Source organism: Acanthaster planci, linkage group LG02, assembly GCF_054643075.1.
Source record: "Acanthaster planci isolate LZ-2023a linkage group LG02, COTS_SCS, whole genome shotgun sequence".
NCBI lineage: Eukaryota > Metazoa > Echinodermata > Asteroidea > Valvatida > Acanthasteridae > Acanthaster > Acanthaster planci.
The window spans coordinates 32,845,727-32,859,212 of NC_141778.1; the positions used below are offsets into that span (position 1 = coordinate 32,845,727).

Below are 13,486 nucleotides of genomic sequence, written 5' to 3' on the forward strand. Positions count from 1 at the left end.
CTTACGGACTGGGGAGACCCTCTGCAGGCGTACGACTAGAGGTGGAGCAGATGCAATAAACGATGCAGTGGCATCTATGATAATAGCTACCTGATCCAGAGCTGTCGCGCCAACTTCCGACTTTGAAACCAAAATGGCTTTTCATGATGTGTGAAGTACAACATTGCAGCTATTGTGCGCCAATTTTCCATGTACATATACACTGACGCGTAATCCACCATTTTGGCTCCAACAATTGAGAAAGTCATGTCGCAATTCTAAATCTAAACAGCTCTGACACACGAAGGAATTAGGGGCGCTCGCTAAGGTAAGTAGCTTCATTACCAGCACACTGTTGTAGAAGTTGGTACCCTTAATATTTCTACACAAAACCCCTTGCACAAGGGGTTTGTGCAGAAACCCTGTCAGACCGCAGGTATCTACTCCTAACCAAGTTCAATTAACTCGGCAGCCACAGGGGAGTTCAGACTCGGTGACTGCTGAAACCGCAGTGTATGCTGAACCCACTATGGGTGCACTGAACCAATTCAAGCTCCATTGAAAATAGTGTAAAATCAACCAAGTTTGGAGCCCCATGGCAGGCAACTGAAGTCCCTGAGGCCTCTCAAACAAAAATCAATGTGTTGTTTGGTCCTTCAGATTTCATTTGATTTTCAATTTTTAGTAGGTTAACCAATGGATTTTTTAATTATCCGCCCAAAACAAACTCATCCCCCCAAAAGTGAATGTTGCCAAGCCCTCCCAGCGGCCATTTTTCAAATGACATCCCTCACCTTCCTGGGGCTCGTCTGACTAATTTTCAATCCCATTTTTGTCTGCTTTGCCCGCAGATGAGTGCCCCTGAATCTACAGAGATAATTCTGGGCCATACTGACACACTCCCTTTATTTCTTGGCCCAAACAGACCCCTCTTTTTGAAACAATCTCTGCGGGTACTTTTTCTGCGCCTCGGCCTGGCGGAGAATTTTCCTTGAATTGGGACACTGCACCCCTATACAGTACATGTGTTTATGCATGCTCACAGTGAACATTGATTATGTCGGTGACCAGGATGGTATCAGAAGGCCGTTTCAACCTCTTCTCGTTTTAACCCTCCACTTTTCTGTCGGTTGTAAAAAATGTAAATGCATGATGTTTCGTCATGGGTGTGGACAGTTACTGTAAAATAAACTTCATGCAGCGGGGATTTTTTGCCAACATTTTCACCAGCTTGATTGCCCCACCCTTGTTTGTCACAACTCATCCTGTTTGTTTTCGTTTAGTTGTATTTATAAATTTACAAATTAACCGTGATCACAGAAATTTATGAACATTATAACGCCAACTTTATTAGTTCCTTATCTCATTATGTTGTATACTTTTTGCTTCAACAAAAGCTGTTTCCTTTGTGGAATTCGCTCACTTTGGAAAGGGTTACAGTTTGCGACAATGATCTAAGCTTCATGACTGTCTTTTGTGTTATTGAGTTCAGCTGGGAAAGAGCTATAGCGGATCAATGGGCATAATAATTGTTTGAAATGTCATTACTTTTCCATGGACGACTGGAATTACTGGTGTAATAATGTTGATGCGGAGCCCATAAATGGATCAACTTTCACATTCCTTGATCAAGATCGAAGACGACGCAAAAAAAGGTTGGAACTAGGCCCCCTATTTGACACTTTGAAAATCAAGGACTTGTTGCAAGGGAAATTTTTTTATTTAGGCAAGGAGAACGTCAAAGACGAGCAATATCGCTGACAGCCTTTCTAAGTTTATTGTTTGGAGGTAATTCCCTCCGGAACGATAGCAGCGTTGCAGGGTCAGAAGACGTTAAACAACGTACTAAATGCTGTAAAATCAAGATGTATACGTCTTCTTTCATTTGCAAATGAGCCAAAAGGTAGAGACTTTAATAGCGACCACGAGACAGGCCTATGAATGATAAACCAGCCGAAAATTACACTACGCCTAACATACAAAACGAGCAAGAACAAAAAGGTAAAAATGAGACTGATTAGCTGGTCACCTCCGGACAGGAGAAGCACGTGATGGTGAGCAGCCTGCAAGAGAATTCCCCGACAACAATCCCCTGCTTGCAGAAATAGAACATAATCCAGCCATTCTACAGAGTTTCAAGTTGGAAATGGTGCACTTCCACATCACATCAGAAAGCGAGGCGAAAAGAGGAAAAGCAACAAGTCATTGCATAAGACAGTTACCGGTATTGAAAAAAAAAATGTAACAACCCAGATCCCCGAAACTGTGACTGCCGATCCAGAGAAATTGCCAAAAGATTACGGCAGCAGAGGGAGAGTGTCATGGGCATTGCACGCGACATTAATTTTGGTGAGAAAAAATATTTTTTACTACGTGTGGCTTTGACTGTAGCCTGCAGAAAGGGGAAACAAATGAAAACGTGGCTCCTTGGAATGGCCTTCATGAAAGGCGACATAATTTCTATTTTTAAGATGATAGAATCGAGGGATGGATTTTCTCTGTATGATGACATTGTCCAGGGTAACTCTGCACGGCATTTCCATGTTTTCATGGAAATAATCGAGCATCTCCGACAACTATTGCCTGGTTTCTTTGCTCCTAGAAGACAAACTGCCACTGTGAAAGTTGAGATGAATGCAAGAGTTAGCTATTCTTTATCCTAAGCACAGAGGTAGTGTTGCATCTTGTTTCAAACTTATGTACTGATTGGAGGGTTGAGTATTGACAGGACACGCTAGAACAATTTCTTGTCGCAAATAAAAATATGCTGAGCATGTAAAACAATGCAGGATAATAAAAGCATGCGTAGAAATGGAAAAATATGCCAAGGGATACGACCCGACATGCATCGGTGAATTCAAACAATACTACTTATTAATTCCTCACTTGACTGATCGTTTTCATGCACGGTGGTATTGTTTGATAATAAATAATAAATTAATAAATAGGAGTGGGTTTCGGCTCGGTAATTTAAAACCCACACTTTCTTTAATAGAAACCCTTAGGCCTATTTCGTGGGATGGACTGTGTACAAACATATGGATAACAAAAGAAAAATGCTGAAATTAAAATTTCATGAAATACATTTCGATGGAACGGTGAATATCAGTACGCATGCAACAAGTGAATTACAAGCTAAAATGTAAGAAACGTTGAAAAGAGAGCATAAATGAATATTGCTGTCACTGTTCAATGATTTTGTCATTTAGCAGTTCAAGCATGGTCATCAAAAGAACGGACTTTTAAGACCAATACAAAACAGGGATGTAAGCGCTAGTGCAACTATTGCTGGGTAGTTTTTGCATGTCATTTACATGAAATGTCACAACTGTGCCTCCAAGTCTGAAACTTTCCTGTTTTGTGTATCTTGAGGGTTGTTTCATTCTTTTTGAATCTGAAAGATCACAAATAATTTAACAATGTTGACCGTGACAGAAAAATCAGCTGAACTCTATGTCAAACAAGTAGCTAACTTCCGCCGTATCAGTTTAAACTCTATTTAATTTTTAATTCAGTTTGGGAATGTAAATTCAATAAAAACCTAATGTTTAAGTTGTTCACTTCTGCTGTTCTATATTGATGTGACAGTTACCGATAATTTTCAGTATTTGGCAAAGGTAAACTTTAAGTGATGTTTATTACATCGTTTTCCCAGTAACAACATTGAAGTGCATGCTGGCGATTACAACTACAGACATTTTGAAGCCATCTTCTTATCTAAGATGTTATAGCGGCATCATCATATCTCCTTGATATCAGAGGTATATTTAGCATTATTTTCATGTGTAGAAGTGAATGTAATGTTAGAAATAATTGCGACGAAAAGGGTACTTCTACAGGTTCAATCGAATTGTCACCTCCTATTAGGCATGCGCCACTTACTGAATAGAATGAAAATTCCACCCCAAACTCGCTCTCCCTTTTTTCCACCGGCAACCAGCCCCGTCTGACACGGTTAATCCGGCGAGGCAATTCACTTCCCTTTTTCAGCCCACTCGTATCCCCTTTTTTTCCACCGGCAACCAGCCCCATCTGACATGAAGGGTAGATAGACGGTTATTTAAAAAGTCTGTTTTCTGGCGAATTTTCCAGGAAATGCTGTGTCAATACTGTGGAGGTGACTTTACAACATTCTGTGTTGACCGGTCACTGCTGCTATACCCATTTCACTTTGTTAACCAATCAACTATGGCGATTATCTGACCGCAAATAACGTGGGCTGCTGCCCAAGGCAGCCTGCAACCCCCCCCAGCTCTCGTTTTTTATGACAAAAACCGCACAACCCATCATAAAGAGTAAGTTAGGGCAGGATTAAGGTACCAACTTTTACGACAGTGTGTTGGTAATGTCACAGTCCAGTGGTCGCGTGCGCTCAGGCAGCAGAAGTCGCCTCGTCTTCGGGACCATCTACCTGCTGGTGTGACTAAACAGTGCACCCGTGCATTCACTTATGACATTGGGATTTGACCCACTCTACTGTGACCAGATACCATGTTACAACACAGGCGAACTCACTCATGTACGTTACATGTAGTGAGTCTGGTGAGCGCTTACCATAGGATCATACCCTGACAAAATGATTGAACTGTGTGTGTGTAGATGTACTGTACATGTACACACACACCCATGACAATGCTGGTCACACGCTGACTGCGTACACAAAGTCTCTCCCAATGTGTCCTCAAAGCTTTATTGTACCAAACTATTCCAACCCCTATTTTAAGTGACAATTTCTGTATTAACCAGTCGGTCGTACAGCAACATACAACAACCCGTTTCTCTCTTATTAACAACCCAAGTGCTCTCTCACAAGCGCAAGTCAGCAATGGATACCAAATCTCAAGTGGAATACGCGGCTGTTCCCCTTCATTTCGATGCAGGTAGGTTTATTGTCCGAAGGAGTGTCGTGTAACTTAGCAAGTCAGCAACCGTACCACAACGGTGAAAAAACAAATAAATAAATAAACAAACAAACAAAAACACCTCCACGACCACTGTTTGAACTAGCATCCAGTGTGGGCATGTTCCCTCTAAGTCCCATTCATCGAAGCTGATTGTATTGGTTTTATTCACGGCTTGTTATTCCGCAAACACGGGTATCATACGGGTGCAAATATGGTTTATACTTGTGACAAAAATACCCGTTATAAATGTGTACACATGTATGTGTGTACCTTGGTAACGTGGCAAGGGCAAACTTTGAGACAGAGGGTACGGTAGTTTTGGTCGGAGAGCTCCTGGCTCAGTGCGTGAGCGATGCTCTGTTGCGCCATTTTCCATTTTCCGGGCTTGACTTGTTCTGCAGTGAGCGTCCAGAATCAGTTTGGATCATTTACTGATAGAACTAAATTTATTTTTAAAAAGTCTGACTTCGCAGTGGGCATTATAATGTTCATGTTGCAAAAGATAGGGACATGTACATGTACATTTATATCAAACCCGAGTCTTTCACATGGGGGGGGGGATGGTTGGGAAACTCAAGCCTGAATCAGGTCAACTTACAGAGACGGAGCAGACGTTTCTAACCCCTGATGGAATTACGAGATGCCAAATTTCAAAGAATACTATCCCTTTTTAATCAACATTTGCTGAATGGTTTTTACACTCAGCGACTTGTAAAAGATTGTTGCTTGTGAATCATATTATCCTAATAATATTTAACTGTTGTTATTTACTATCAATTTTGTTTATTTCAAGTCCGTTATACTTATTGTGCAATGAAGCAAGGGGTTCGCAAACACAATTGGCAGTCTCAAAAGGACGGCCAACAATACCTTTTGTGAATGACGGAAGGAGGAAATACAAAATTTCAGTCAGCGTTGCGCACTCTTCAGTGTCGGGACTCCTCTTGTACTCTTTCAACAGGGCCCTTTTTCGGCGCTGCCCTTGTTAAACAAACTTGGAGGAAGAAACACCACCACCCGATGGTACGACAAACAAGACTGGCAACGTTATTTGCAATGTTCTACACGCCTCACAAGTTGTATTGACGTGATTAAAGGGCGGGCAGTACGCGGAGACTGGTATGCATACTATATGCAGGCCTGCAGTTTTCACAACGCGCCCGCACGTATACATGCAAATGTGTGGATGAAACTTATTTAAGCGGTATTGACCCTTCCAACGTAAACTGCTGTTTTCCTGCTCGAGTTGCTTGGCTCCCCTTTGCTCATTGGAGAGTGGATTGGAAGAACCTTCCTGACAGGTTTGTTTTGGAAAGGAGACTTATCCATGGACAAAACACAGTACACTTGGAAGTCTTCTTTCATTTTCTACAAGTTAAGTGGGCTTTTACGGTCTGTTGTTCCCTCTCTTTTGTGTTTAGAGTAAATTTAATACCACAAACTCAACAGACATAAAATCTGCGGTACGGTGTTCAACCAGCTCCTCAACTCGGAAAAATCTGTCGTGAGACTTGAGTGCGTGTGATTGGTCGGTACTGAGATGCTCATGGGCGTTGCTAGACCATTAAAGGGGAGGGGGCATCGCGAAACTTGCTTTCGGCTTCATTCTTCAAGATCGTTTCTGCCGACAGTAGCATTTTTTCCTGACAAAACCGGTCAAAGTGGGCCCAACTACTCTAGCAGAGTGGGATTTGTTAAGATTTTTTTCAGATTTCAGGGTTTTTTTCATCAGGATTTTCCTGACCTCCGGATCTTTCAAACAATATCTTGTAAAGTCTGTTAAGGTGTTTTTACTCGGTTGACATAGGACACAAGAAATAGGACACTCAGCCCTAGGAAGAAAGGTCTTAGACCACTAATGTTTTTGTCACTTTTCACAGATATATCAAAGCCGTTTTACTGCATATGCAAATTACTGGTAACTGATATAGGTTAGAACTTCACAATGGTAGGCCTAACAAATCATCCATTTGCTGCCTAGATATTATTTCAGCGGTGTCAGTAGCCTCATTTTATGATGATTATTTTTTCCAACCGATTGTATCAGCACAGTATCCGAATGTCACATAAATAATGTAAACATCATTTAAAAAAATTACTATAGAACACTGTGATTTTGTGGTACACAGTTTTCACTCACACTGAGACAGTTACCAGGAACAAATAAATTATCAGTAAACCATGCCTAAAACTAAGGAGGTAAGCAAAGCAACATAGAACTCCATTCTCATTCTGCGGGATGAAGGCTAGTGACCGGCAGGTGGCGACAATGCTCAATGTATCAAAGAAAAAGCAGGAGTATGGAAACACCATGCTGCAGCCAGGTTGAGGCGAGAAACAGCTTTCTACTGTGCAGGACATTCAGGGTGACCACGGCCTCATCCGTTCACGCCAGACAATTCGACGATTGACCTCCAGTGACCTTCAGAAGGTGTGGGAAAGTTCAATAACTGTGAGATGTTCATCAAGGACAGTCCGTATAACAGACTCCTGGAGGCTGGCTTGAAGTCACACAAGGCCAGGAAGAAGCCACCCACCAATGAGAAGCAGAGGAAGAGCAGATTACAGTTTGTCACAGCACACAAGAATTGGACTATTGAAGACTGGGCTAAAGTCATCTTCAGCGATGAGTCTAATTCCCAGTTGTTTCCAACTCCTGGCCATGTGATAGTGAAAAGAAGGTTTGAGGAAGCCTACAAGCCTGAATGTTTGATTCCTCTATCAGGTGAAATTTCATGGTGGTTCTGTAATGATATGGGGCTGCTTCAGTAAGATTGGAACTGGACTGATGCGATTATGTGAAGGACGGATAAACCAGGCCACCTACAAACAAGATCTGGAGGAAAGTCTACTGCCATCCATCAGCCCAGTGCCTGTTACCCAACTCTGATGATTGGGTTATTCAGCAGGACAACGCCCCTTGCCACACAGCAAAGTCAGTTAAGACATAGACGACAGATCATAACATCCAGATTATGAGCTGGCTTGCTCAATTGCAGGACCTAAACCCAATTGAAAACTTGTGGAACAGAAACAAAAAAATGCAAGACCACAAGTAATCAAACATAGCAGAGGGCAGCTATGACACCGAAAGAATGTCAGAGACTAGTGGAAAGAATGCTGAGGCGCATCAGTGCTGTCATCAAGAGCAAAGGCAATACCACCAAATACTGATACCTGACAGACTGTTACATGTCCAGACACTGTTAATTTGGGTACCAAGAAGTAACAGCAGTCAGTTGTATAGCGTTTATGTAATTCTGAAATACTGAGCAAATTGCTTGTCTTGTTAATCCTAGAGATGACTTCCTACGTCGACCCTCCACCGAGCTGGGAAGAAGTAGTCAGCCCAGCGGAGGAGCAAGACATGGATGGGCCAGCAGAGCTCCCGCCCCCTGCGCCCAGCCGGCAAGCCCTGCTCTGGAGAAACCGACGATATATCATCGTGTTCCTGGTGCCTCTCATCCTGTGCCCAATCCCTATCGCCATCAACAATTCTGTAAGATTTTAGCTGAAGATCAACACATGAGAGAAAGTAGTCACACGTTCAACGATATTTTGTGCTCAAAACCACCAGTACTTTGAGAGATTCTGTTTTCATTACAATACTAGTGCCAAACACAGTATTGAATGTTATGAAAAATTATGCAAGGGGGAGGGGGGGGGGTAGTGAATACTTTCTTGCGCTTGAAATAAACCTATTTTGAGAGGCCAGGGGCGTTCTGCTCTGGTAACCCCACCATTCCGGAGACCAAGTCACAATCTACCTGATACGTGTGCTGATCTGTACAATGTAATATCAATAATATTGGCATCCATTGGACACTTCTAGTCTTGTACAATGTACATGTACATCACATGTTTATTCTATAGGTGAAGGTACATGACAGAGTGCTTTATAGTCCTTTGAGGTAAAGGGAGTTGGGCCGATGTTCATAAAAGCCTGCTAAGCCTAGTTGGCTGCTAAAATGGCCCCAATTAGTTCATAGCTAAGCCTAGTTGGAAGCTAAGTGATATGCATAAAACTTTGCTAACTTTGTTTGCTAAGTTGGCTGCCAACGTTAGAGTTGCATTTGGGGTTTGTGTTAGTCACGATTTGGCAACTGAATCATTTGTGGGTTACACATTGAGCAGCGAACATGGCGAGAGGTATACTTGAGCTTGCACAACTAAACACTGCAATTCATAAAAGTCTGCTAAGCCTAGTTGGCTGCTGTTCCTAAAAGTCATTTAACACATCCAAAACATCACTATATCCTATTGACATGCAACACACATTTTTCGGTTAGGGGCTTTAAAGAACTAGCTCATGTCCTAGCTGCGTGCTTAACATATCTAGCTGCCAACTAGCTGGTAACATTCTTAGGAAAGTTTTACTAAATTATAGTTGGTAACCACGGAGCAGAAAACTATAGATTTAGCAGGCTGCTAAAGCCTATAGTTAGCTGCTAAGTTAGCAGGCTTTTATGAATATCGGCCCAAGTCTTTCGTGAACCTCAATTTATGCTGTCGTTACCTGCAGATCGGCTACACGGCCTACAGCATCCTGATCATGGCTATCTTCTGGTGCACGGAGGCGATCTCTTTGGCCGTGACGGCTCTCTTACCCCTCGTCCTCTTCCCGCTCTTCGGGGTCATGCCGGCGAAGGATGTTGCAGTCCAATACTTCAAGGACACCAATCTGCTTTTCTTCGGCGGCCTGATGGTGGCTGTAGCCATCGAGGACTGTAACCTGCACCGAAGGATCGCCCTGGCTGTCTTGATACTGGTGGGGTCCAAGCCAAGATGGTGAGAACGGGAATGTCTGGAAAAATAATCAGGGTTGGGTGTTGAGTGGGAAAGGGAACCACAAATGGACAGCATCGATTCTATTGCCAACTCGACCCTGGACGGTTTTGATTTACACATGCATTAGAAATACTTGCAGAAGCCGTTTGCTTGCCCTTTTCTTCCACAGTTTCTTCATTACTGCTGGTGTTTGCATGTGTTAAAATGATTCGCCAATCAACGGTTTTGTAAACAACCGTCATTGATTTTCCTTCCAACCTTCCTCATTATTGATTTTTGTATAATGCCCTGAAGTAGCGTGTGCGATTAAATTAATGACGCCTGCAACTGAGACTTTTTTAAGCAAACGAATGTCAGGTTTACTTGATAAATAATCAGGTAAAATGCCAGAATTTTCATAAATTACTGGCAAACGCTGGATTTTTCTAAAAATTTACAGCACCGCTCTCTCCTCAAATCTTAAAGGACCGATGCAATTTTTTTTCTTCCAATAACCTTTGTGCATGTTTAAACCCTTCTTCAATGTATGAAAAGTGTTTGAAATCTTTTTGAAGTGAAGTAAAATTTAAATTAATGCTCTGAAAAATTCAAAATTGACCAAGCTTTTCTAGACTAGTGAGGGCGCTGTTAGTGTGAAGAAAATCCAGGAAGACTCTGTTCAGATTGTGTGTTTTCATGTTCAACTTTTGAACCCAAGAGAAAAAGTTGCTCCTAACCTACTGCTGGATACTTGTACTTACACTTAAATGGAAATCTTCGATAGTGAAATACGAAAAGTGTAGCATTTTGTGTGTGCACAAATAAGTGCGACATTGAGGTTCAGTGCCTCGGATTACATCGCAAATTGGCTTATGGATATACAAATTAATGGCATAAAAACTAAAAAGCCCCCAAATACAGATAAAACTATAGCACAACAAAAATTGAAGGTAAGGTTAATTTAAGACACAGAGGTGCAATTTAGGTAAAATGTATCTATTACACGATCCCTTAATATTTTTGGCAACTGAAATGTAAATTTTATGATGTCATCGTAGATTACTTGTGAAATTCATTGTAAGATACCTTACTGAATTCACCCTACTCTCACAATTGTGTGTAGTGTGAGCTCAGCTTTCTTTTCGAAGTCCACATTTTCTTGAGCAATATTTTCAGAGTAACAGTTTTACTTGAATGAAATCTTCAGAGCAACACGTCACAAAATTGCACAGGTTGAAGCAAAAATTTAAGCTTCCATGCTGACATGTTTTATTGAACCATTTTTCTAAAAAGACTGAAACAATGAAAGCAGTGTAGCTTGAGGGGAAATCAGTCTCTCTCACTCGAGATGGAATCCTGCAGTTGTAAGTAGACAGAGCCGAAATGAAGAGGAGATAAACGGGCACGATAGAAACACCATAAGAGGTTATATCGCACCCTGGCCTCTTCAGACTCGACCCTGGTCGGAATACTGCTGAAGGGAAAATGATTTTCACTCATAAAGAAAACAGTCAAAGTCCAGTCATGGAATCTGACGCTGAACACGAGATGTTAGGTCCTCTGCAAGACTGCTTGACGGAGTCGGTCGACCCGGTCTTGTAGTCGTACCGCCAAGATGGGAACCGCTGATGTTCAGATGATTCCAGATGCGTCGTTGTCCAAGTCTAAGTGTTAGTCGTTGGGTCTTTCCCGGTCGCCCGAGAGTTGTCTGCTTCCTCGAATGCTCAGTCCTTGGCCAGCTGCTTCGTCTGAAGACAAACCGAGAGTGAATGGTGATGGAACGCCTCAATCTCGGCTCAGGTGACAGTGGACTGCTCATAGGAGGAAGCTGGAAGTTTTGTCCTTATTGCCGACACCATCTTGGTATAGATGGTACTCACACCCAAGCATGTCTCACGACTCGTGGGCGCGCAGACATGGTCTTCTTGTCAGCATGCCGCCGCTCCGGTGTGAACGGTGATGCCCAGGAGATGGTATCGGACTTGTCGTCATCCCCGTGGTCGCTGACGTCCACGGAGTCATCGTCCTCAGCCAGGGGATCCCTGGCCGGGCCCTCGAAGCTGAAATGCCGCGTGTCACGCTGGAGTTTGGCGTAGTTGTTTCTTCGCTCCTGCTCCAAGATGAGATGGTCCATCTGGCGCGACATGCTTTTGACTTCAGCCAGTAAGCCGTTGAGCTCCTCACCGATGTGGATCATCTGGGTGACCTCTTCCACCGAGAGTTCGCTCTCAGGTTTGCCAAGAGCCAGCAGGATCTCATTGCCGACTGTCGGCGGAGTTGGCGGGCAGATCTTAGTTCCGCGAAGGCAGAAGTTTGGCAGGGTGTCTGGCCGATCAAGCATCAGGTCTACTTCCTGCTCGATGGTGACGTTTCCCTTGTCAGTGATGTCAATGACTTCCAAACTTTCTACCGGTGACGGGCTCTTGGAGCCCTGGGTAACGAGATAGTCTCCCGTTCCGGACTCCGCTCGCACCCCAGCTATCCGGCTGACAGACCACATGGACTGCCGATGGGCGGGCAGTCTTCTGATCCCTGCGACTGAAGATGTTGTAGCCGGAGATACTCGAGGCCTGTGCTTCCAGAATAGCCGCTTCCATAGTCGGCAGACCCCACAAGATGGTTTAACGGGGCCCTCATCCGACAGGTCAACCACAGGTGTTATTGTGGGTCGTTTTTTCGCTCTGATTCGCATCCTCAAAATTTCGCTGCTGATCGAAGCTTCGGATAACGCAAAATACTGGCGTTTGTTGAGCGTCAGTCGTTGACATGGGCAGCGCTATTTTGGACCACACGCTGCCATTGGCTGGCGGGCGCGTCAAGTTTCTGTGACGAAACAATGACGTTCTAGAGGTCACATGGGTTTTATTAATAGATATGGAATTTTCAGCTTTTATGGTATGCTGTCTGAGCATAAAGTTAAATTACAGCTCTGTGTGTATTATGACACATTAATGAGATTTGACTTGACCTAGGACATAACAAAATATTGTTGGAAATACCTACGATTATATTGATTTGTTTCTGTTTGTAGGATGATGTTAGGTTTCATGCTCATTACTGCGTTCCTGTCCATGTGGATTAGTAACACCGCCACCACTGCCATGATGTTGCCGATTGCGCAAGCTGTGCTACAGCAACTGAAAAAGGATAACTTGAAACAGGTAGACATTATATCCTTTTTTAAAATAAGAAAGCAACTAATCAGAATAAGTTCTTTTGGAAATGATTGTGCTGACTAGCAACTAGCAGCAAAATAATTTTTGCTTTGGTGGGAGCGGCACCTGCGACAACTGCTGTGTATAATCTGAGGAGGAGGCCATGAGCAAACTGTGCCTTTGTCTGATGATGATGATGACAAATGCTGTCTGATGTCATAGTCATGATTGAGGTGGAGGGGTAAATAGTTCTCTGTGAAGCCGAGACGTAACCGTTGTAACCTTTGACTTGGAACCAATTTTTAATTAACTTCATTTAATAAAACCAGTACAAATCACAACACATTGAGGTATCATACATTTTCACCGAGCAATTTCCTTAGCAGCTGACTTAACGGCAGTTTGCCTCTCGTGTGTGTGTGCGCACACGCGCAAGGTATTATGTCTTTTGAGCTTAGATTATTCTAGTCTATGCTTTTGACGCTCGTGGAACATTCAAAACGCAGAGCACGCGGCCGTCATTCGATTACCACGGATTACCATTTTTTGGTGATAATCTTTGCGGCACGTGTGTTCAGATACTTTAGAAAGTATGCAGTTTTCTTCCTAATATTACGGAGACGAATTAAATCCAGACAATAGAAATATGGAAGGGCTGCGTAGCACCGTGATCAGAATATC

The 13,486-nt window shown here is 43.0% G+C and overlaps 1 protein-coding gene across 3 annotated transcripts in view; it reads left to right on the forward strand.

Moving 5' to 3' along the window:
* Positions 1 to 13,486, forward strand: part of LOC110977024 (Na(+)/citrate cotransporter-like) — a 21,970-nt gene continuing 8,484 nt past the window's right edge. Inside the window, exons 1-4 of one of the 3 annotated variants that reach the window (XM_087133397.1) lie at positions 1 to 307; positions 8,183 to 8,382; positions 9,406 to 9,671; positions 12,682 to 12,811. In XM_087133397.1, coding sequence (XP_086989523.1) covers positions 8,185 to 8,382; positions 9,406 to 9,671; positions 12,682 to 12,811 — 594 coding nt within the window. In that variant the 5' untranslated portion in view covers positions 1 to 307; positions 8,183 to 8,184. Of the gene's footprint in view, positions 308 to 4,340; positions 4,860 to 5,861; positions 6,185 to 8,182; positions 8,383 to 9,405; positions 9,672 to 12,681; positions 12,812 to 13,486 lie in introns of those variants that run through there. The other 2 variants (XM_087133396.1, XM_087133398.1) reach the window with 2 other exon arrangements.